This window comes from Chiloscyllium plagiosum, unplaced genomic scaffold (assembly GCF_037043375.1).
Source record: "Chiloscyllium plagiosum isolate Xiang-an unplaced genomic scaffold, Cpla_swu_hap1 HiC_scaffold_7, whole genome shotgun sequence".
NCBI lineage: Eukaryota > Metazoa > Chordata > Chondrichthyes > Orectolobiformes > Hemiscylliidae > Chiloscyllium > Chiloscyllium plagiosum.
In genome coordinates this window covers 71,521,107-71,545,583 of record NW_028270145.1, presented here as the reverse complement: position 1 = coordinate 71,545,583, position 24,477 = coordinate 71,521,107, and the positions used below count along the sequence as shown (strand labels likewise).

At 38.8% G+C, this 24,477-nt stretch overlaps 1 protein-coding gene across 3 annotated transcripts in view; it reads left to right on the top strand.

The window, feature by feature from the left end:
• Positions 1-24,477, top strand: part of lrp2a (low density lipoprotein receptor-related protein 2a) — a 337,835-nt gene that overhangs the window by 105,924 nt on the left and 207,434 nt on the right. For all 3 annotated transcript variants that reach the window (XM_087989117.1, XM_043693942.2, XM_043693941.2), the window contains exons 8-17: positions 66-212; positions 2,370-2,486; positions 3,159-3,287; positions 9,543-9,712; positions 10,543-10,766; positions 11,844-12,050; positions 14,851-15,053; positions 18,522-18,662; positions 23,145-23,348; positions 23,996-24,188. In XM_087989117.1, the coding sequence (XP_087845243.1) occupies positions 66-212; positions 2,370-2,486; positions 3,159-3,287; positions 9,543-9,712; positions 10,543-10,766; positions 11,844-12,050; positions 14,851-15,053; positions 18,522-18,662; positions 23,145-23,348; positions 23,996-24,188 (1,735 nt within the window). The remainder of the gene's footprint in view (positions 1-65; positions 213-2,369; positions 2,487-3,158; positions 3,288-9,542; positions 9,713-10,542; positions 10,767-11,843; positions 12,051-14,850; positions 15,054-18,521; positions 18,663-23,144; positions 23,349-23,995; positions 24,189-24,477) is intronic.

Sequence of the window (24,477 nt, the reverse complement as noted above, 5' to 3'; positions counted from 1 at the left end):
AACCTGTTTCATGTTGTGGCCCTGCAGATTTTACAAATATATTTCTATTTATATTTTCTGACCAGAAAGGAGGCAACAGAAAGACTGCTTACCAGGAGAATGGACTTGTCCAAATTCCTGGGAATGTATCCCTGTGAACAAGCTGTGTGATCAGATCAACGATTGTTCCTTTGGTGAAGATGAAACAAACATCACGACAGGAAACAATTGCAGTGAGTAGTCTGAAGACATGGGGGAAATATTCATCCTTATCATCTGGGCATTAAGCTGATTACCGTTTTCAAGACCACAATTATACTTCAGAAGTTCACGATCAGGTCAAAGAAATAGGATTAGGGATAAGCCTTTCAGGACATTGAGCCTGTTCCATCAGTCAATAAGATCATGGCTAATGTGGTTACAGCCTTCTCTTCACCTTTCTGCCTATATCAAATTCAATTGCTTTTGCAACCATTAGATGAGTTTTCTTGCTAAATTACTTGCATATCTTCATGGCCACAAGCTTGGATGATGATTTAACTTGGCACCATTTTACAGCTATTTCTCAGAATTCAGTTCCTCACTAGATATTATTTTACGTAGAACAGTGTTTCTCCATCAGCAGTATGTGTCCTGCTGGGCCAACTAAGTCCAATGACAGGTTTCTCGCTAATAACTCAATCATTAACTTGTTCTGGGTTTTACAATTTGGCAATAAAAATCAATCTCAGCAAAATCAATGCAATTTGTAATGTACTTCAATATTTCCACGGATGACTAATACAATGCTGAAACACGCGTAAATATAAAAATACACTCCTCGGAAAAAGTGAGGTTTCGTTTTTCTCCCGGAGGTAACAGGAGTTTTTGATGAAATAGTGCATAAGTGTAAAAAGTTGAGAACTGCTGGCACAGGCAAATTTTAAGCTAAATCAACTGTAATGGTCTGGATTAAGGAGGGACAAACCCATGAAACTTTTATTCCTAATGCTTGTACAGTAACTTATCCTGGAATGCTATTGAAAATATCATTAGGTTTGCTTGTTCTGTCCTCCACTTGTGTTTAGCTTGTCAATATTCACTCATGTTTGAAAAGTAGTCACTGGGTGAGGTTTTGTCAGGTAACTGCAGCTTGTGGAACTATATTCTAATAAGTACTTTCAAAAACAAAGGGGAGGGAAATTGGAGACTCAATGATTTTAATTTAGATTGCCTCATGTCTGAAAAAAGTTTCTGCCAAAAGTATTCTGCCTGTCATTTTAATATTAAATCAGCATTTTACACAATAAATCCATTGTTCAAGCTTGGCTCTTGCTTTTGCAGATTTTATGCATGGTGTTACCTTCGAGATAGTAATCCTCAGTTCTTTAGAAATCTAGCAGATGTTTGTACGAAGTAATGTTCCATGCTCTGCCAGTACATTATAAAAATGAATCTTACACATTTTACTATCCATGTAGCTAACTACTAAAATCTCTCTGAATTTCCTGGGCATTAATGGAAAGAACTGAGGTCAAGATTTTAGACTTTAAGACTATTACTATAACAAACAAAATATAATTAACATAAGCTAAACATCACTAATATTGAGGCAACTAAAACATCAAACTGAAAAAAGGCTTGTTTTGCATTAACCAGCTAACATGAAAATAAATATGTCTTTATTCTACAATCCTGGCAGATATGTAATATTAATGTTAAGTTCCAGGTACTTTCCAGCTTTTCAGCAGCCTCACTTCTCTTTGCCTTGCCAGATCAAATCTTTCAGTGTCTTTTGATAACCATTTCACTCAGCCTGAATATTCCAGAACCAACTTTCACCATAAAGACCCATCTCACAAATCTTTGTTTCTTAAATCTCCAAAGATGTACTGCCATTTTGTTTTGAATGAGTGATCAGTGCCTAATTTTGTTTTGTTCTAACACCAAAGTCTTCTCAGTGGTGGCCGTTTTTATTATATTCTCTCTGTCAGTCTCTTTCTCCAAAAGGTAGTTGTCTCTCTTTTTATTTTCAGATGTTAAGACTATCCTTAATTTTCAACATGTTTTAGTTTAAGTTTCTTTTCCCATGGCAACCAAATCACATGGGAATGTCTCCAAGCAAAGGTTTAGTAGATTCACTATTCCCACTCATCCAGATAATTTTGCTTTACGTTAAATTCGACTTTTACAAACATAATATTTTGTAAAGTTCAATGTCCATAATAAGGGTTAGGAAAGTTTAATTTGCAAAATAAATACAAGATCACAGGTTTTAATTTCGAAGAAAATATTGGAAGATGTAAGGAAATTTAACCATCTGATTACACTATTACCAGCATGTTTGTATTTTTGGTTTTATTAAATTTAAAGTCTCCCTTAAATCATGTGATATGTTTATCTTCTTTTAGGTGTAATCAACTGTGCTGCTTTGAGCTGTGAATATGCCTGTCATGCTTCCCCATCGGGGGGAGTTTGTTATTGCCCTTTGGGATTTGTCGTGAGCACTGATGGCCGTTCCTGTATTGGTGAGTGTTGCAAATATTCCAGAATGTTTTCATTATTCTGTCTGACATCAATGGTACTGTTTATGCTAGGATTCAAGGACAATTAAATGCTTTTAAATTAACAAGGTTTTATACCAATTGGCTGATCATCTGGTGTGAAAGGCAAAGTCTATCAATGGTGATTCTTGCAGAATAGTTTATTAGTGTGACAAGGGTGTCCACCTAATATGAGCACATGTGTGGCTCAAAAGTGGAGGAAAATAGCAAAACGTGATGGAGCTAGCAAGGTATAAGGTGAGGTGATGCTGGGAAAGTTGCACATAGTGCTGAAGTCCCATTTATATGTGGCTAAAGAAAACTGCAAAGTGTTTACATTTTTGCGAGATTTGAACACAGCACATGATTGCACTTCCATCTGGCCCCTTTTAGCTCATTGAATGATCTAATAAGCTTTTATTCAGCATTTTAGCTTCTGCTGTTCTTCTCGGTCAAGTTGAAAGGAGCTCCCAATCTGAGAATTTCCTCCCTGGCATATTGTTATTATTGTTTGCAGTGGCCAGGTCTCACAGAAATTTATGCTTGGATGACCAGGACTCTGACCTAATTCGTAGTCTGCCTATCTTAGTCCCATCTTAACTCTGACAGGAGTGAGCCAAAAGAAATTGAATTCTTTTCTGCTCTCTCTTCATTTAGATTTTAATGAATGTAATGTGTGGGGAGCTTGTGACCAGCTGTGTGAAGACCGAATTGGAAGTCATGCATGTTCCTGTGTCCAGGGATATGTTCTAGAGCATCACAAGCACTGCCGAGCAAATCCCTCATGTAAGTTTTAAGCGTAAGCTTCTTATTTATTCTTTTAATCAATGCCTCTTCCTTTCAATGTCAAGTAGGAGAAACAAATGATCTTGCTTTTGCTAACTACCTTCCACAACCAATGAAGTGCCTCTGAATTGCTGTCACTGTTGTAGGAAAGGGAAATGCAGCAATTTGGACATAGGAAAGAAAAAGAGCAATGTAAATGCCCAGGTAACCTGCTTTAGCATTGTTTCAGGGATAAATAATAGCTAAGACACTAGGAGAACTCTCGTGCTATTCTTTGAATGGTGTCTTGAGATCTTTTTAGTCTAAGCCTGAGGCCCTAGTTTTCACTCCTAGATTAGGTACACAAAAATAGGAACATTTCCAGCTCCACAAATCCAAGCTTTAAAAATGATCGCCCAAGCTCCACAGTTTTGGTCTAGTGATATTGGCCTGGATCGTTAGTTGGTTGATTCCTGGTGAAGCAGGAAGAGCTGAGGATGCTGCTGGATTCTGAGGTGGGCAGTACCAAAAGCCTGCATTGGGCTTCACTGTTGAGTCCAAAAATAAAAGAATAAAACATAAAGCATTCCTCCAACTCTTGCACCACATTTCCTGCTCAAATCCTCCAGCCCTGACTCCACATGCCCTGCTCAAATCCTCCAGCCCTGACTCCACATGCCCTGCTCAAATCCTCCAACCTCACTCTACATACCCTGCTCAAATCCTCAATCCCTCACTCCAAATATCCTGCTCAAATCCTCAATCCCTCACTCCACATACCCTGCTCAAATCCTCAATCCCTCACTCCAAATACCCTGCTCAAGTCCTCCAACCTCACTCCACATACCCTGCTCAAGTCTTCAATCTCTCACTCCAAATACCCCGCTCAAATCCTCAATCTCTCACTCCAAATGTCCTGCTCAAATCCTCAATCCCTCACTCCAAATTCCCTGCTCAAATTCTCAATCCCTCACTCCAAATACCCTGCTCAAATCCTCCAACCCTCACTCCACATATCCTGCTCAAATCCTCAATCCCTCACCCCAAATATCCTGCTCAAATCCTCAATCTCTCACTCCAAATATCCTGCTCAAATCCTCAATCCCTCACTCCACATACCCTGCTCAAATCCTCAATCCCTCACTCCAAATACCCTGATCAAATCCTCAAACTCCCAAGCTCCAGCCAAGCCATCTAATGCCCTCTAATCATTTTAATGGCCATTTCTACACTACCTTCTTCATTTCTACCCATCCCTCATTACCATATATGCTTCTCTACCAATGTGCTCCGTAGTCTTGAAATCTCCCATCCTAGGGAAAAGACTACAACCAAAAGCCAAACATTTTTTTTAACCGTCATGTCTCTAAGTGATGCAAACTTCGAAGAATTCTGTATCTGCACCGCCAGGTCCCTCTGTTCTACAATACCACCTCAGCCCCTACATTATTTGTACTGCATCTGCCATTTTCAGCTGTTTGATCAAGATCCCTTTGTAAGCTTAGAAAACCTTCTTCACTGTCTGAAATACCACCAATTTTTAACCATGCCTTCTATATTTTTATCTAAATCATTTGTATAAATGACAAATAAAAGCGGACCCTTAACCAATTCCTGTGGAACACCACTAGTGACAGGCCTCCAGTCTGAAAAGCAACCCTCCACCACCACTCTCCTGCCATTAAGCCAATTATGTGTCCAATTGACAAGTTCACCCTGAATTCAATGTGACCTAACTTTACTAGTTAGTCTACCATGCAGAACCTCTTCAAAGGGTTTTGTAAAGTCCAAGTAAACAATGTCTGTTGTTCTGCCCCCATCAATCTTTCTGGTAACTTCCTTAAAAAACTCAATCAAGTTTGTGAGACATGATTTTCCTCGCACAAAACCATGCTGACTTTCCCGAACCAATTTTTGCGTCTCTAAATGTCCATAAATCCTACCCTTTTTTGATCTCCTCCAACAATTTACCGACAAGCGGTCAGAACTCACGGGTCTATAATTCCCCGGTTTCTCCTTAACAACTTTCTAAAGCAAAGACACAACATTAGCCACCATCCAGCCATCAGGCATCTCATCTGCAGTTAAAGATTATACAAACATTTTTGCAAGGGGTCCTCGCAATTTGGTCCTTTAATTCCCACAATGATCTGGGATACATTAGATCAGATCCTGAAGCATTATCCACCTTTATATTTTCTAAGACCTTCCGAACTTCCTCTTTTGAAATGCTAACTGTTTTTAAACCATCAAAGTTTATTTCTCTGCAATCTCTAAACCCCATTTCTTTCTCCACAGTAAAAACTGATGTAAAATATTCATTTAGTATTCATCCTATCTCCTGGGGTTCAATCTAAAGATGACCTACTTGATCTTTAAGAGGCCTTACCCTCTCTCCAGTTACCCTCTTGCTTTTAATATATTTATAGAGTCGCTTTGGATTATCCTTAACCTTATCTGCCAATGTTATCTCATATTCCTGATTTTTTGCCTTCCTGATTTTTTTCTTAAGAATGCTCCTACATTCTTTATATTAATTAAGAGATTCAATTGAACCAAATTGTCTATATCTAAAATAAGATTCTCTTTTATTCTTGACTAGAACCTCAATATCTTTATTCATCCATCGTTCCTTAATCTTACCAGCCTTACTCTTCACTCTAACTTGAACAAAATGCTTCTGAACTCTCATCATCACAATCTGGAAAGCCTCCCATTTGTTAGTCATCCCTTTACTTGCAAACAGTCTACTCCAGTCAACTTTTGATACTTCTTGTCTCATACCATTAAAATTTGCCTGACTTCAATTAAAAAAAGTTCCAAGGAAGTCTTATCTTTTTCCACACCATTTCAAATCCAATGGATGAATTTTTAAAAATTGCATGGACAAATCTGGAAGACTTTAAACAGGAAATTACTATATCATAATTACTATTTCATTACTGAATTTCAGATCTCAATCTTGGATTTAAGTTTAACAATCAACGCAGTGTTTATTACAATAACATCCACTGTATTTTCCTTTCATTTAATATTTTCTGAACTTATCTGGCTGTAAGCAAGAAATTCCATATTTATTTGCAATAAATATATCACTGCGGTGATTTAATTTTTCCTCATTCTCAATGAGTTGAATATTCCTTTGTTGACAAAGGTAAACTGGTTATTTCACCTTTCCACCCTCCTTCTCAAACCCCACTCTTGCAGCCTTTAATATCCCTAGACTTGCAGCTTTGGATGTTTATTCATGCTACCCTGTATTGTCATCCAGATTTTGGATTCCAACATGTGCTGTATCTTGGAGGGATTGAAAGACCATGCATGATTTCTACTTATCTCCTCTATTCTGCTATCTTGCAGTTTTGTGGAAGAAATAACACTGAAAAAAATACATATACCTTTGCAGTGATTGCAGACCAGTTGGACATTATAATGTGAATACCCTTCTTATTGCTGAAAGTCGCTGATTCACCTTCTTCTGCCTTGCTAATGATATGAATGCATAAGGAAAGCCAGCCATCTTTATATCATGATGATACATAGTTCCTTGAAAGTGACATCAGGTAGACAAGGCATTTGGCATGCTTGCCTTCATCAGTCAGAGCTTTGAGTACAGGAGTTAGGATGTCATGATACAGTTGTAGAAGACATTGATAAGGGCACGTTTGGAGTACTGCATACAATTATATTTTCCATGCTATATGGAAGGATGTTATTAAATTGGAAAGGGTGCAAAAAGGTTAAAAAGTGTAACCAAGACTGGAAGAATTTCAGTTATAAGGAGAGGCTGGAAATGCTGGGACATTTTTCACTGGAGCAGAGTAGGCTGAAGCATGAATTTATAGAGGTATATGAAATAATGAGGGGCATAAATAAAATTAATAGCCAAGATCTTTCCCCCGGGGAGGGAAGTCCAAAACTAGAGGGCATAGGTTTAAAGTGTGAGGGAAAAGATTTAAAAGAGACCTGAGGGGCAATGTTTCACACAGAGGGTGGTGCATACAGTCTATTCTTTTATAACACAATAGAAGCTTCTGCCAAACTGCATGCAAGCAGGACTTACTGACTTCTTCCAAACTTGAAGAATATTGTCCTCAGCAGCTGCAATCAGCTTCCTGAGCGGGCACCTTAAATAATAAGCTTTAAAAGCTGCTATTGCACCCTGGTGCATGGGTTGAATGAGAGAGGTTATCTTTGGAGGTAGGAGAAAGTCAGGACTGCAGATGCTGGAGATCAGAGTCGAGAGTGTGGTGCTGGGAAAGCACAGCAGGTCAGGCAGCATTGGAGGAGCAGGAGAATTGACATTTCGGGGCATAAGCTGATCAGGGGCTTATGCCCGAAACGTTGATTCTCCTGCTCCTCAGATGCTGCCTGATCTGCTGTGTTTTTCTAGCACCACACTATCTTTGGAGGTAAAAATAGCACTTTGATGTTTTTAGAAAGCTCACGAGTGGTGCAAGGGCGGCTTGGTGTATTGTCCAGAATGAGGAGAATCTTGAAATCCAAAACATTTCTCCTGCAATAATTTCTAAAAGTATCCTCGAAAATGTCAACATTAAGATCAGAAAAAATCGACTCTCTTTTGCTTGACCTGAAATAAACACCATGGTAAGGCAGAGTGGAACACCAATACAGATTTAAGCTTTAAGTCTCCACCAGCATTGACACCCAACTACACAGTCATACAATCCTTTGTGACCTTAAAAGCTGGAGCGTGTGCTTCATTCTTAGAAATGAGGATTCTGGGTAGCATTCACTTCCAGTCTAAACCTGTCTCATCCAAACTGAATATTTGATCTAAGGTGTAGCCTTCTTTCTCAATCACCACGGGAGAAAATGACAGTGCACATTCCTCATCTGCACTGGCAGCTTCACCACATTACATTATGAAAAGTGTAGTGGTTCTTAAATCCAGCAAACCAACCACTCCTCGCACTGAAGGCAGGCACATCTGCAGGATTTTCTGTTTTTTTTCCTTAGGTATTCATAAATTGATAAGGCTTTCTGTTTTATGGTGAGAAATGTGGTTCTGGATTGATTTTGCCATTGATCTTCTATCTACACGCTTAGAAGCCACTCCATCTCCTCAAGTTCCTTTGTTCATGATCTCACAGACTTGCTAGCATGCAGACTTGTTCAGGATCGAGCAACAGGATCGAAAATTACTGAGTAGAGCCACTGTAACCTTCAGGAAGCACTTCACCACAAAGCATGCGAGCCATATGACGTCAACGCGAGTCCAGTCCTCAGCTCAACGTGATACCTAATACTGGGATGGAATTGTGTCATAGCTAATGGGAGTTTGGGTTTTAAAAAAATAATTCCCCAATTCACCAATCGCGTTACAGCCAAATTATACTTATAAAACGCGTTTTATAGGAGAATGACCTGTATATGAAACAAGCTATCAGAGGAAGAGGTAGAGGTGGGCATAGTTACAGCATTTAAAAGATATTTGGACAGGTATGTATTTAGGAAAGGTTTAAAGGGATATGGGTGAAACACAAGCAAATGGGACTAGTTCAGTTTAGGAAACCAGATCGGCATGGACAAGTTGGGCCGAAGGGCCTGTAAGATTATAAATAGAAAATATAAATTTATAAGAAACACTGCAGACTTTTATAACAGCCATGTGAAACTTTTACAATAAAATTAAAACTTAGAATTCACATCTTGTGTTATTGACTTGCTGGATATAATTCACATTACTTTGGTTACTTGAATGGGTTTTATTTTCCTTTTGTATTATCCGCAACTGTTTCTGCTGTTGACCGTCAGATTAATGAATTGAATTCAAACTCATATAGAACTGTTCATGTCTGTGGTATTTCAACAAGTTCCAGAAAGTCTGCAAATGACCAGTTTAAATGACAAAAGCAACAATACAGTATTTTAAGTCGACTTTAATATAAGTGAAGTTCTCAGAGATATTTTGATTAACAATAAAATCACAAGGAAAAATGAATATGTTGGAACATAGAATTGAACTAGCAAGTACTCAGACACCCTATTTATTGAACTTAAACAGCCCCTTCAAACGAATCAATAGCAATTTTTAGTTTAGGAAGAACATAACTGTGCATTTTCTGTTGCGTTGTATAGAGCCTGTGTACTGTTGCTTATTAAAAATTGACACATATTGCAACATCTGTGAATACGGCTATGGTCATGACACAATAAAAGCTAAGCATTATTTCTTAAGTTTGTATTAGCATAGCTGAAAAATATTTTGGAACCCTTCAAGCATTTAATATAAAACTATTTCCTGCCTTTTAGCTGGAATTCCATCCATTATCTTCTCAAATGGTCGTGATTTGCTGATTGGTGATGTTCATGGAAGGAATGTACGGATTCTTGTACGGTCTCGCAATCGTGGCGTTGTTGTTGGTGTGGATTTCCACTACTATCTGGGCAAAATCTTTTGGACAGATACTATTCAGAATAAGGTCGGTAACCTTTCCAAAGGTGGGCACAGAATCAATATCTTGGGAAATATGAACTTGTGTTGAAAGCTTTTTAACACCATGCATATTGTGTTTCTAAATTCTGATTTCCCAAAGGTATTTCACTGTTGATAACCTGTTGCTAGTCTCGTAACATTTACCTGATTAAACTTTCTACATTCCAAATAAAGTACGTTGTTGAATATGGAAATTATGAAGGTGACAATGAGTTTCTGCAGACAATTGCAAAGTGCTGAAAAATTCAAACCTGAAAAAGGTTAGCTCTCCTGAGCATCCTTGCACCTAACCCAACTAAACCTTTTACTGGCCTTTTTTGCTAAGCATGCAGTGAACCTTTCCTCACTTATCTCAACTCCAGTGTGGGAGGATGAATTCTTTGAAGAGTACCCGGTTTGATGCCAATTACACAAAGCAACTCAGTCATCTAGTAATTAGAGGAGTTGCATTGGCTGCGAATGGACTATAAAAGCATCAAGAGAAACACTGCTCAATCTAATAGTCCTACAGCCAAAGAATTATGGGGCCAGTTTACAAAAGACACTTGTATATGTTTGTAAATATCCGCTATCCACACCTATTACCCAATAAGACTGATGGGTCAGTTTAAATTTCTAATGAGAAATAACTGAGTAATAGCATCCAAAACTACAAATCTTCTCAATACAGAAAGCTATCTATTAAATATATTTAATGTACATGTATTCTGTATTTCTCTTTGACATTAAACTAAATATAAAGTTGGTTCAAATTAATCAAAATAATTTGAAAGGCTTATATTTAGGATATTTAACTTGGTTTTCTTGTTTTATCAGCTGTTCTCTGTAGATCACAGTGGCTCGAGAATCCAACAAATTTTGAATGTTTCCATTGACACTCCTGAAAACATAGCTGTGGACTGGGTAAACAATAAGTTGTATGTGGTGGAGACAAGCATTAGCCGAATTGAAGTAGTAGATCTGAATGGAAGTAATCGGATTACACTCATTGCAGAAAACCTGGGAAACCCTCGAGGCATTGCTGTTGACCCCACTGTAGGGTAAGAGCCAATATAATTATTTGGTATTCTGAAACAAATCCTGCTACTTATTTGACTTTGGAAAGTGACCAAATAGGTTGCATTAACCTGGTTTGCTTCCATAATTACAGCTGCAGTGGTGAGGCCAGTTAATGTTTATACTGACTTCATGAACTCGAAGTGGATCCTGGCTTTCTGAGCTCTGTAGCAATTTTCATTTCCGAAATGGTCAGTCAAAATTGAACTGGGGTATCTTAATTCTTGTAATACTAGATGTTGAATTTCCCTTGGGCACTGAACAGATCTGCTAACAAGTGCCTATAAATGTCAGGCAGTCAACATGAACTCAATGGCATCAGTCCTGTCTCTGAATCATAATGTTGGGGATTCAAGTTCCCTTTCAGAGATTTGAGCACTTGTGCCCAAGTTTTCATCTTACTAAGAGGCTCTGTATCATGGCAAAAATGGTGGAAGTAGCCTGAAGTTTAAACTTCACACGGCTAGGCCATGCTTTGTGCACGTGCATTTTATGGTGACAACTGACCTATTCACCAGCTGCTCCCAGTGAAGTGGGTTTTTGGCATCCCTGTAGCATGCACATTAAATCTGCTAAGAATGGATTTAATCATTGTGGTTTTATTTCGATAGGCAGGTTACCCCTTAGGAAAGATGAGATGCTCTTATTAATATGATGCTGGATTGCCTTTGCAGGGGATGGGGTTGGGTTGGGTGGTGAGGAGTGAGGTGGACAGATATCCTATGGAATTATTAGCTTCATGGAGCCAGGACTTCTTCCACCTCTTGTACCCAACCTGGGAATGAAGAATGGAGCTGTAATCTAGATAAATACTTCTGTGCAATACTGAAAAACTATAGTACTGTCAGAGGTGGCAAGGTTAAACTAAAACCCTGTGGGGTTCTCAAGTGGATGTATCATATTCTTTGGCATTATTCAAATAAATTATTCTCTTCCTAAGATAATTTGATATACATTTGATAATATTAATAAAATAAAGTGAAATTAGATCAAGTAACAGATAAAATTGATAACTTTGCATTGTAACAAATAGCTTAAAATATCAATTTCTCAATTTCCAGCTACTTATTCTTCTCTGACTGGAATGATATTTCTGGAGAACCCAAACTAGAGCGATCCTTTATGGATGGAACTCACCGCTTTGAACTAGTCAAGACAAAGCTAGGATGGCCTGCTGGAATAACACTGGACATTATAACAAAAAGAGTTTATTGGGTTGACAGCCGTTATGACTATATTGAGACTGTAACATATGATGGACTTGAAAGGTAAATGTGTCAAGAACAATTTATTGACTGTCTTTGTTTATTAGATCCAACTGTTTGGAAATGCCTTAAAAAGCTGGTGTTTTCCTTACATTCAACTCCTATTTGTATTAAGTTTATTGGGAATATTTCAGGTCTACCATGTTCTAAGTACAACCGTATCACTGTTGCATATTTTGTATGTGCTGAGCTATAGAAACAGAAGTGTTAAATAAATGTAAAAATCTCCTCTGTACCAGAATTGTCACTCCTATTTTCACAGAACTTGAGCAGTAACTATTTTCAGATTTGCTTTTACTGTGAAGGTGGTTGGTGCAGAAACTTCAAGGTTGTGGACCTTGGCAAACGCCATCTACAAGATTAATTAAAAATAGCACCATGCTGAAAAAGAGGCACTTCAAAGGTTTCAAGTTTTAAGATCAAATATTGGAGTTAATTTTTGACGTATCTAGTAACCACAAGTTTAGTATAGTGGCTGCTTAATTTATTTAATGAAAAAAGAGAAAGATGAACAAATGATTTGATTTATTTATTGTTACATGTATCTTGTTACAAAAATGTATGTATAATGTGGTTCTGCTTTGACCAGCTTCTTTAAGAATAAATTGTTGTTTCTTTTGCTGAGAAAAACTAGAGTAACTGGGAAATGATGGTGGGGTGAAGGGTGCGTGTGTAGTAGGAGGTGGCTGTAGGTGGACAGAGGGGCAGGGTACTTTCTGCTGTTTGGTGTTATAGTTGGGATATAATATGATGCATGTAAAACACAATGATGTGACTGCACAAATGAGTGTCATCATTGAGAGAGGACACCAGTGTAGAATGAGCATGTGAAAAGAGAGATCTTAGACAGTATTGTAGGGAGCTCTGTTTTATAATCAATGATGTTCTGACATAAACAAACAAAAGTTCCAGTGTAGAACGTGTTGAAGACCCTTGCTTAGAGATAAGGAGTACACAGCTTTCTGGACAGCATATGTGAAAATCAATGTGTCGGTAGCAAGTTATATTTGTTGGTGGTTAGTCATTTCAGTCCCAGGACATCTCTGTAGAAATCCCTTAGAATAATGTCGTAAACCCAAACATCATCTCCCTCCATCATGCAGTCATAAAAGGCAATATTCACTGCTGATTGCATAATGTTCATTTAGCAGAAGGTAATGGTCTGGAGAATCTTGGACTGTAGTTGTTTGCACATAGTGTCCCTGTAGCTGTTTGCTTCTTATTTCTAAGTAAGGCTTTTAATACCTTATACATTGTAACAATTCTTTATTTGCATCTATACATCAGATCATGATGAATATAAACTTCATATTACATTTCTTTATCCATAAAAAGCATTACAATCTATCATACATATTAATGTACATTGTAGTCCCAATATTTTTGGTTGAGCAAGGGAAAGGAGTTAATGTGTTTGTGAAACTACTTCCATTTTGGCACTTTAAACTAGCTCTGTATACTGAATGTTTCAATTGGACACTTTAACATTTTCCATGCCCTGTATTGGATCCAGACTTCGAATAGACAGTTCTCTTCAATTCCGACATTGCACTTAAAGATGCAAGAATACAGTATCGCTGTGGGCAGATAGTCTTTAAATGATTGCTGCAAATGCTGCAATTACAAATCTTGCTGCTTACTTAATGCTGATGAACCTGAATTTGTGTCTTCTGTGAGCATGGTGTGACTGTTACACAGTACGTATATATACTGATGCTTGTACAACTGCTCTGTTACCTTCATTAAATAAACAAGAGGGAGAAGGAAATCTGAGGACCTGAAATGTTAACTCTGATTTCTGTCCACAAATGCTCCCAGACTTGCTGAGCCTTTCTAGCAATTTCTGTTTTTGTTGTTGAAGGGAAAGGATATTCCCTGTGAAATTAAATCTATTTGCAGGTTTTGTACATGAATTCTTGTAATTAACTCCTCCTAGATACAGTGGAAACTCTTTCGAAAGTACTCCCCCAATCTTTAAACCGGAAAGCTGTATTAATTTTATATTTACTCCCTAATAGTCTCACTTGATGAGTTTGTAAATTGTTTTCCATTTTTGCTAAATTTTGAACAATACTGTGCGATTCATCTGCAATAGGCACTACAGAAGCAGGTGACAACGAGGGAGGGCACTAGGTAGGGCGTTTGAACAGACTGTCTCTGGAGGAAATGTTATCTTGCTTAGAAAGAGAACTCCTAGAGAGAGCGAAAGACAGACAAAGGATTTCCTCAACCAGATGTGAACTACATGCTTAGCTGCATTCAGATACTTGTCCTAGATTAAGCTTACTTATTTTCATGTTTGTAAAGACCTAATGCAAGTGGCATAAAGAATTCCTGCATCATGGACTTAAGAACATCTATATACTTACAACTTAGTTTATAGATCTGAAGTCATTCAAACTGAATTGAGGCTGGTGAAATCTATTTCATTTCAGGCATTTAGACTGGCCAGAAAGGGCTTCATTCCCATTATTTGGAATTTGAATCCTGTTATCAGAAATGTCAGGTCATGTGCCACCCAACTCCTTTATTTCTAATGATCCTGTTGAATATTGCAGTTGCATCCATTGCGTTTGAATTTAATTTCAGTGGGGGAGGCCCTCTTGTGGCAGAGTGGTAGTGTCCCTACAGAGGACCAGGTAGCCCAGGTTCAAGTCCCACCTGCTCCAGAGGTGTGTAATATCATCTCTGAACATGTTGATTAGGAAAAATAGGTACACATTCGACAGGATACACTCTTTATAAATACAGATGTCTGGCAGTTTTTTGCCAGTGGCTTATGTTTTGTCTTGCTTTTCCACAGAAAAACTATTGTTAGTGGAGGTGCTGCTATTCCCCATCCTTTCGGAATAACTAATTTTGAGGATAAATTATATTATACTGATTGGACAAAGATGGCACTTATGAGAGCCAATAAGTCTGCAGAAAACAACCCACAAATTCTCCATCAATCTTCTTTGAGACCATTTGGAGTCACAGTTTATCATGCATTCAGACAGCCATTTGGTAAGTTTAATTACATTACATAGATTTTGAAGAATAGTTGATTTACATACTCTAATGCATGGTTGAAAGTGATACAGTAAATTTTAGTGCACAAGCTATAACTGAATTTTAAAAACTTATAAAAATCAATTGGTTTCACTTTAATTGCACTTGTGGAGCTTCACACAATGTATAGCAAATTGCCACAGAAATTAACTTGATGTGAACAATTTGAAGTTATTTATATTGTCATCATCCTATTGTATCTGCTGGTAGACAATAGACAATAGGTGCAGGAGTAGGCCATTCAGCCCTTCGAGTCTGCACCACCATTCAATATAATCATGGCTGATCATTCCTAATCAGTATCCTGTTCCTGCCTTATCTCCATAACCCTTGATTCCACTATCTTTGAGAGCTCTATCCAACTCCTTCTTAAATTAATCCAGAGAGTGGGCCTCCACTGCCCTCTGGGGCAGAGCATTCCACACAGCCACCACTCTCTGGGTGAAGAAGTTTCTCCTGAGCTCTGTCCTAAATGGTCTACCCCGTATTTTTAAGCTGTGTCCTCTGGTTCGGCACTCACCCATCAGTGGAAATATGTTTCCTACTGCCAGAGTGTCCAATCCTTTCATAATCTTATACGTCTCAATCAGATCCCCTCTCAATCTTCGAAACTCAAGGGTATACAAGCCCAGTCGCTTCAGTCTTTCAGTGTAAGGTAATCCTGCCATTCCAGGAATTGACCTCGTGAACCTACGCTGCACTCCCTCAATAGCCAGAATGTCTTTTCTCAAATTTGGAGACCAGAACTGCACACAGTACTCCAGGTGTGGTCTCACCAGGGCCCTGTACAGCTGCAGAAGCACCTCTTTGCTTCTATACTCAATTCCTCTTGTTATGAAGGCCAGCATGCTATTAGCCTTCTTCACTACCTGCTGTACCTGCATGCTTGCCTTCATTGACTGGTGTACAAGAACACCCAGATCTCTCTGTACTGCCCCTTTACATAAATTGATTCCATTGAGGTAGTAGTCTGCCTTCCTGTTCTTGCTACCAAAGTGGATAACCATACATTTATCCACATTAAACTGCATCTGCCATGCATCTGCCCACTCACCTAACTTGTCCAGATCACCCTGTAATCTCCTAACATCCTCATCACTTTTTACCCTGCCACCCAGCTTTGTATCATCAGCAAATTTGCTAATGTTATTGCTGATACCATCTTCTATATCATTAACATATATTGTAAAAAGCTGTGGTCCCAGCACGGATCCCTGCAGTACCCCACTGGTCACTGCCTGCCATTCCGAAATGGAGCCATTTATCACTACCCTTTGTTTCCTATTAGCCAACCAATTTTCAATCCAATCTAGTACTTTGTCCCCAATACCATGCACCCTAATTTTACTCACTAACCTCCTGTGTGGGACTTTATCAAAAGCTTTCTGAAAGTCCAGGTACACTACATCTACTGGATTTCCCTCGTCCAACTTCATAGTTACATCCTCAAAAAATTCAAGAAGATTAGTCAAGCATGATTTCCCCTTCATAAATCCATGCTGACTCTGTCCTATCCTGTTACTACTATCCAGATGGAGCTCAATTTATTGTTAAACAAATTAAAAATACACCGAATTTCCAGAAAAAGAAAACAGTTTTTCATTTTTTTGTTTGAAAAACATTATATTAGAAGTATTTGCACTTGTTTATCTTTATTAAAGCTCCTTAAAATCTACTCTGACACCATTTTTGTTTTGTCTATTTTAATGTCTCTTTCTATGACGTGTTATAAATCTTGCATGATTAAGCTCCTATGGGGTCCCTTGGAATGGTTTGCTATATTAAAGGCTCCAAAGAAATGCAAATTGTTGAAGGTGGATTAATTTAGTTGGGACTTGTGACCAGCAATTATTTTAAAAGACCTCCACCTCAGCACAGAAGCATAACACCTTAAATTATTGGAAGAGGATATTTCATCTGTCATATCTGTTCTTTGAAAGAACTTTGCTGTTTAGTTCCACAACATCTTCCCATAATTCTGCAAATTACTCCTCATCAGGTAAATAACCACTTCTGTTTTAAAGTTCCATTGGTGTCTGATTCACTACACTCTCAGTTACTATATTTTCAATCTTAACAATCTGTGCATAAAGCAATTGCTCCTCATTCCTTCAGTGATTTTGCCAATTATTAAGGCTGTGATCTCTGGCTATCATTCCAATTACGAGAGCCAGAGATTTCTCCTTACAAAACGCTCTACAATCTTGTAAAACTCCACATTTTCTCTTAACTTTCTAAGTTTAAATGGGAACAATCTCAGTTTTTCCAATTTTTGTTTTACAAAATAGAACTTCCACGTCTCTGATATCATCCTGATAAATCTCTATCCTGTCTAGGTGTGGGATGTCTCTCTTGTATTGATATTCAATGCCCACCTTACAAAGCTTTGTGGCCAAATGCTTCCTTAATCATCTTATCAATATATCTTTCCCCCTTTAGAATGGTGTCGATATATGTTCTAGTTCCTCTGTTTTTGTAGCCAATCAGGACAGTCAGTCTTCACATTGTTGTTTTTGAACCACTGCACATTTACCTATGCTAAATTGCATCTGCCAGTCATTTCAAAAGTCTGCATATGTCATACTAAAGTCTGCTATAAAATGTTCCATGTTTGCTACATTGTCAATTTTTATATTATCCACAACTTTGAAATTGTACACATGCTATTCAGTTCGAGGTGATAACTTAATAACAAGGAAAGCATGTTCTTTTTTCTCTTATCTCCTTCAAAAGTGAAACGAATGCTAATCTATACCTTGTATTTATAGCAAACTGAAAAAAGAACTTTTATAGCAACTATGCATTTGATTATTTTATATCTGGATTGATATTTGGAATACAGAAGATTTAGAATGCTGCTGCTTTCAAATCAAATATAATTGATGCATGCAATAGATTTTTCAGAGATCAAAAGTTACCCAATTGTTAGTTAGCAGTTGCATTTTTTTGTTAATTCATCAGCCTTTGCTAATCCATGGATTTTTGTAGATATTTACTTGAATTTTTTTTAACATATTTAAGTTCACTTAATATAAAACTTGCAACAAGTTTGTTTAGAATTGTTAGGACTTCCTATCAGGTGAGCAAATGTATTTTATGTAGAAAGGAAGGAATAAGATTGATACTTCCCTATCCCTGAACTGGGAGACCCGAGTTCAAGCTCCACCTGCTCCAGCAGTGTGTAATAAAATTTCTGAACTGGTTGATTAGAAAAAATATAGGTTTTAACTATCATTTGGTCAATTGAGTGTTTTTCAGCCATATTATAATTAGGCAACATGACCTCCTGTGATTGATACAGTACAGTAGTTAACTCCATACCGTTCAAACACCATTTGTACCCTGCAATGTAATATGAACAGCATGGCATTTCCTTTAAAAATACTTAAATTTGATTTTTTGTTTTGTATGCACACATTTTAGTGAGAAATCCATGTGGCAGGAATAATGGTGCATGTGATCATATCTGCATCCTTAGCCATGCAACTGACAATGATGGCCTAGGTTTCCGATGTCGGTGCAGACTGGGATTTGATCTTCACCATGATGGGAAACATTGCTACGGTATGAGAATGATCCTAAAATTCTTTTACTTTTTGAGGAGAAGTTTTAGGATAATCTATACAAGTTTCCATTGAAATATTCTTGTCTGTTGCAAATTTACATGTACCTTCATTAACTTCCTAGTATTTCAGAATTTTGTGTGAATTTGACAATTAATGACATAGTAAGAGGTATCATTGTGTGAAGAAAGCACAGTCAGAGAAATGACTCTGTCAGATCAAAAGCATATCACATCAAAAAATATTACGACTAAAGAACTGCGGTCAGGAACGGAAGAATAAGCTTTTACAACCACAAAGCATATTAGAGCAAGGGTTTGTACTTTTTGATATGAGGAAATGGGTCAGTCAATTTGCACACAATGAATTACATAATCAAATAAAATTGTTTTAGTGAGCAAAGTTTCCCAGGCTCTGAATGAACTGGATTATGGTGATCATGTGTGATTTGAGTTTGGCCCTTCACAAGGCTGAAGGATTCGATAACAAGAGGTCACGCTTTCAAGGTGAAAGGTGGAAAGTTTAAGGGGGATACACGCGGCAAGTACTTTACACAGAGGGTGGTGGATGTTTGGAATGCGTTGCCAGCAGAGGTGGTAGAGGGAGGCACGGTAGATTCATTTAAGATGCGTCTGGATAAATGCATGAGTAGGTGGGGAGCAGAGGGATACAGATGCTTAGGAATTGACCAACAAGTTTAGACAGTACACTTGGATCGGCTCAGGCTTGGAGGGCCGAAGGGCCTGTTCCTGGGCTGTAAATTTTCTTTGTTCTTCTTTGTTCTATAGAGACCAAAATGTCGCATTTCCAATCTCGTCCCAGACGTTGTGATGAGCCTGTCATTAGTGAGATGTGTCATGCCTATTTGTGGGGTTAATTGTTTATTATCACCTTCATTATTACTTAATATTGCCAGGTTATGATACATTCTCCCATTCTTCAACCCACCAAATAGAAGCTAGACACTGAGGATTCCCAGTATGAAAGCCACAATGGGTATCTGGCAACTCTAGTTCACAACTTGCTCCTTTGGGCATCTGTCTTGGACACCCAGCACCAGTGTCTCAAGGCACACTGCATGGGCAACAACCATTTGCGCGTTACGTCCAAGAGCACTGGCATCTGACACATACCTACCTTCCTACCTTCATTGCACACCTTAAATCCACTTACAGTATATTTCTGCATTTCAGTGCTGCATTTTGGATTAAGTCAGCATGTTTATGTGCAGGTACAGGCATCCAGCTCCTGGGTTGTAGTAGGGTGCATCTCGAGTATCTTCACTTGCTCTCTTAGTGCTCATTCACTTGGATCATACTTGGATGCTCACAGCATCACTGCCTTACCATTTTGCACTTTGCCAGCTCAGTTAGAAACTACAGGATGAAGGAACTTCTGTCTTGCTTTGCTGATACAAATCAAGGTAGCAAGTCTTGGTTGTCTGTAGTCATCAGTTAATTGGGTGCACATGTTACTATATAGCCAGTCTCTTACCAGCACCATCTGCCAGCAGTCTATGTGGCAAACACACTGCATGTGTTTTTAGAAAATGGCCGTGTCTCAGAGTCAAAGGGGAGTAGTCCTCAGTCAAGTCACAGAGTCAGAGAGCTGCACAGCATGGAAACAGGCCCTTAAGTCCAACTTATCCATGCTGGCCAGAAAGCCTAAAATAATCTCATCCCATTTGCTAGCATTTGACCCATATCCCTTGAAACACTTCCCATTCATATACCCTTCCAGATGCCTTTTAAATGTTGTAATTGTACCAGTCTCCTTTGGCAACTCATTCCACGCACGCACCACCCTCCGCATGAAAGAAGTTGCCCCTTAGGTCCCTTTTTAAATCTTGCTCTCTCATCTTAAATCTATCCCCTTTAGTTTTGGACTCCCCCACTCCAGGGAAAATATGCCCATCATGATTTTATAAACTTCTATAAGGTCACCCCTCAATCTCTGATGTTCCAGGGAAAATAGCCCCAGCCTATTCAGTCTCTCCCTATAACTCAAATCCTCCAACCCTGGCAACATCTTTGTAAATCTTTTCTGAATCCTTTCAAGTTTCACAACATCCTTCCTATAACAGAGAGACCAGCATTGCACTTTTGTATTCCAAAAGTGGCTTAACCAGTGTCTTGTACAGCTGCAACATAACCTCCCAACTCATATATTCAATGCGCTGACCAATAAAGGCAAGCATACCAAACAACTTCTTCACTATGCTGATCACCTAGGACAGTGTTTTCAAGGAACGATGAACCTGCACTCCAAGGTCTCTTTTGATTAGATTAGATTACTTACAGTGTGGAAACAGGCCCTTCAGCCCAACAAGTCCACACCGCCCCGCCGAAGCGCAACCCACCCATACCCCTACATGTACCCCTTACCTAACACTATGGGCAATTTAGCATGGCCAATTCACCTGACCTGCACATCTTTGGACTGTGGGAGGAAACCGGAGCACCCGGAGGAAACCCACGCAGACACGGGGAGAACGTGCAAACTCCACACAGTCAGTCGCCTGAGGCAGGAATTGAACCCAGGTCTCTGGCGCTGTGAGGCAGCAGTGCTAACCACTGTGCCACCGTGCTGCCCACTGCCACCGTGCCGCCTTACCATTAAATGTATAGGTCCTACCCTGATGTGCCTTTCCAAAATGCAGCATCTCACATTTATCTAAATTAATGTCCATCTGCCACTCCTCAGCCCATTGGCCCATCTGATTATGGTCCCATTGTACTCTAAGGTAACCTTTTTCACTGTCCACTACACTTCCAATTTTGGTGTCATCTGCAAATTTACGAACTATACCTCCTTTGTTCACATCCAAATCATTTATAAAAATGACAAAAAAGCAGTGGATCCAGCACCAATCCTTGTCGCACATTGCTGATCACGGGCTTCCAGTCTGAAAAGCAACCTTCCACGACCACCATCTGTCTTCTACCTACGAGCCAGATCTTTATCCAAATGGCTAGTTCTCCCTGTAATCCATGTGATCTATAACCTTGCTAACCATTCTATCGTGAGAATCCTTGTCAAATGCCTTACTGAAGTCCATATGGATCATGCCCATCTCTCTGCCTTCATTAATCCTCTTCAGTTACTTCTTCAAAAAACTCAATCAAGTCAAATGAGACAACCCTTAATTCAGAGGATCCTGGCACTGTAAGTCTAGTGTATCCTCTGATATCTGCCTAGCAGCTTGGGCACAGTTAGTTGGCTGCTTGGTGAGATCATGTTCAGGAATCTCTCCTAATAGAGGATGAGGGGATGAATATTGGATATTTCATCACCTATTTAGGCACTTTCTGCCCATTATGAGTCATTTTCTCATAAAATGAAGGTAAGGAAGTGATTGAATGTGATGAAAGTGGGTGGCACAGCTGTTATCATTGGTGCAATTGGGGAATGATGGGGTATTCAGAGTGAATGTGTAGACAGACATGGTATTATGGGGGAGGGACAAGGTGGGGTGAGAACAAGTGAGAGAAGATGCTACATGCAATATTGAGAGCGGTGGAGCATGTGCATTGGTGCGAGATGGGTGCAGGAGCAAGAATAGAGTGAGTGTGAGGTAGCAGTGAGAAGATGGCGGCACATAGTCTAGCTGAGCGGAAAAGGTCATTTACTTTCTTCCTACTGTTTGGTGTTCTGCCGGACAGTTGACCTGGCAGGCAGTGATGGGTATTTTTGTCCATGGAGAATTGGACTATCATCAAGCGAGTTGGAGGCTATAATGGCATGGTGCAAAGTTAATGATATGAATTTGGGATAATAACATGAGAAAATTTGCTAGTCCTTGCAGAAAGAAACTTCCACAAAACTTGACAAAATTATACTTAACCAAATTCTGGTGAGATTTAGTATGTTCGTTCAATTATAAATGTTTAAGAGATTGAAATAGTGAGGTCAGTCTGGTGCTCTCATTCCCTGGCAGAAGTATGGATAAAAGAGAAGGCTAGAACACTAGAATTCCCTCCCTAACATCATTGTGAGTGTACCTGTATCACATGAACTTAGGAGTTGATGAAGGCAGCTCCCACCTACTTCTCAAGGGTTTCTAGGGATGGGAATTAAATGCTGGCCAACCAGCAAAACTCACTTCCAAGAGTGAATTCAAAGAGTATCTGAAGTAACTGATCTACTGTTCCTTTTAAATATAGCTTTGCATAGGACCAGGGGTTTGAATGTTAAACTCTTTCGCTTCATCATTGCTCCTCTCTTACACCTTTTCCTTTTATTTTATTGCTGCTGTTTCTTCTATTCGGCAATCACCTTCTTTGTCCCTTCCCATTCTGGCTCCTGGAATTTCTCGCTCTACTCTGATTTAGTTTCATTATTTCCCTCCATCATTTTCACTGCCATCTCCTCTATTCACCTACTTTTGTTCAGTTATTGTCTCTATTCTACAATTCTGCTCAGTTTGAATTGGGTATGTTGCATTTAATTAGATTTTGAACAGTTTATGTTCTATCTTCTGCAGCCGTGACCCAGTTCCTACTATTTTCATCCCAGTTGGCTGTTCGTGGAATTCCTTTCAATATCTCCACTCAGAAAGATATCATCTTGCCTGTGACAGCAAGCCCCTCTTACTTTGTGGGACTTGATTTTGATGCAGCAGAACAGTCAATCTTTTTCTCTGATACAAGGACAGATCTGATCTATAAACAGAAAATTGATGGAACAGGTAATGAATAACAAGATCAATGGGAATAATCAACAATAAATAATCATAGCAGTGGTAATTTTATAGATGTGAATGTGAAAAATATTGCACAGTGAGGGATTTTTATTGTTTTGCAGGTGTACAATTTCTATTTGTGCCTTATTTGTTAATTAAATCTTTTATTATTTTATGTTTAGAAACAATCTCATCTTGCTATCCTCTTAGATTTTTACTCAAGAATAATTTCGTAGCTCGAAGTAAATATCCTAATATTTGTAAGTCTATCAACTTCACCCTCAAAAGATTAATGATATATTTTAATGCAATCAACAAATAAACTTGATGCACTTATCTATCTTCGACAACTATGGTTGAGGGTGGGCTCTGCCTAATTCAGGAATGCTTTGCCGTGGAATTCCCTTTACAGCATTTGTACTGGAGTAGATAGTTTTTAAAAAATAGCCATAGGGAATGGTGATTGTATGAATCAGCTCAAGGCTCTGGATTTGAAGTTATTTGGATCATTCCCTCTTTCTCTTCATTCCCTTTTTACTTTTGCGCTCTCTTGCTACATCTCATGCAAGAGCCTGAAATAGACATTTGTACCTGTTTGTGATCAACTCTGAGAGTTAAAGTGAATAATGCTTGGTTTTCTTTCTGATATATAGACCGGGAAATCCTAGTTGCCAATAGAGTGGATGGAGTAGAAGATCTGGCTTTCGATTGGATTTCAAAAAATCTTTACTGGACTGATGCACGTTACAGCAGCATTTCTGTTCTGCGCCTAGCTGATAAATCCAGGAGAGCAATTGTTGAGAACTTGAACAATCCTAGATCCATTGTTGTGCATCCATTGATGGGGTAAATAAAGTAAAAAGGCAGTATTGATAGTTTTCTCCCTGTTAAATGGGCGATATATTGGTTCAGTGGTTAATACTGCTCCCTCACAGTGTCAGGGACCCAGATATATTTGGTGATTATTTGTGTGGAACTTGCATGTTTTCTCCATATCTGTGTGAGTTTCCTCCATGTGCTCTAGTTTCCTCCCAGTGTTCAGGGATGTGCAGGTTAGGTGGATAAGCCATGGTAAATGAGAGGTTATGGGGATAGGATGGGGAGCTGGGTCTGGATGGGGTGCTCCTTGAAAGGT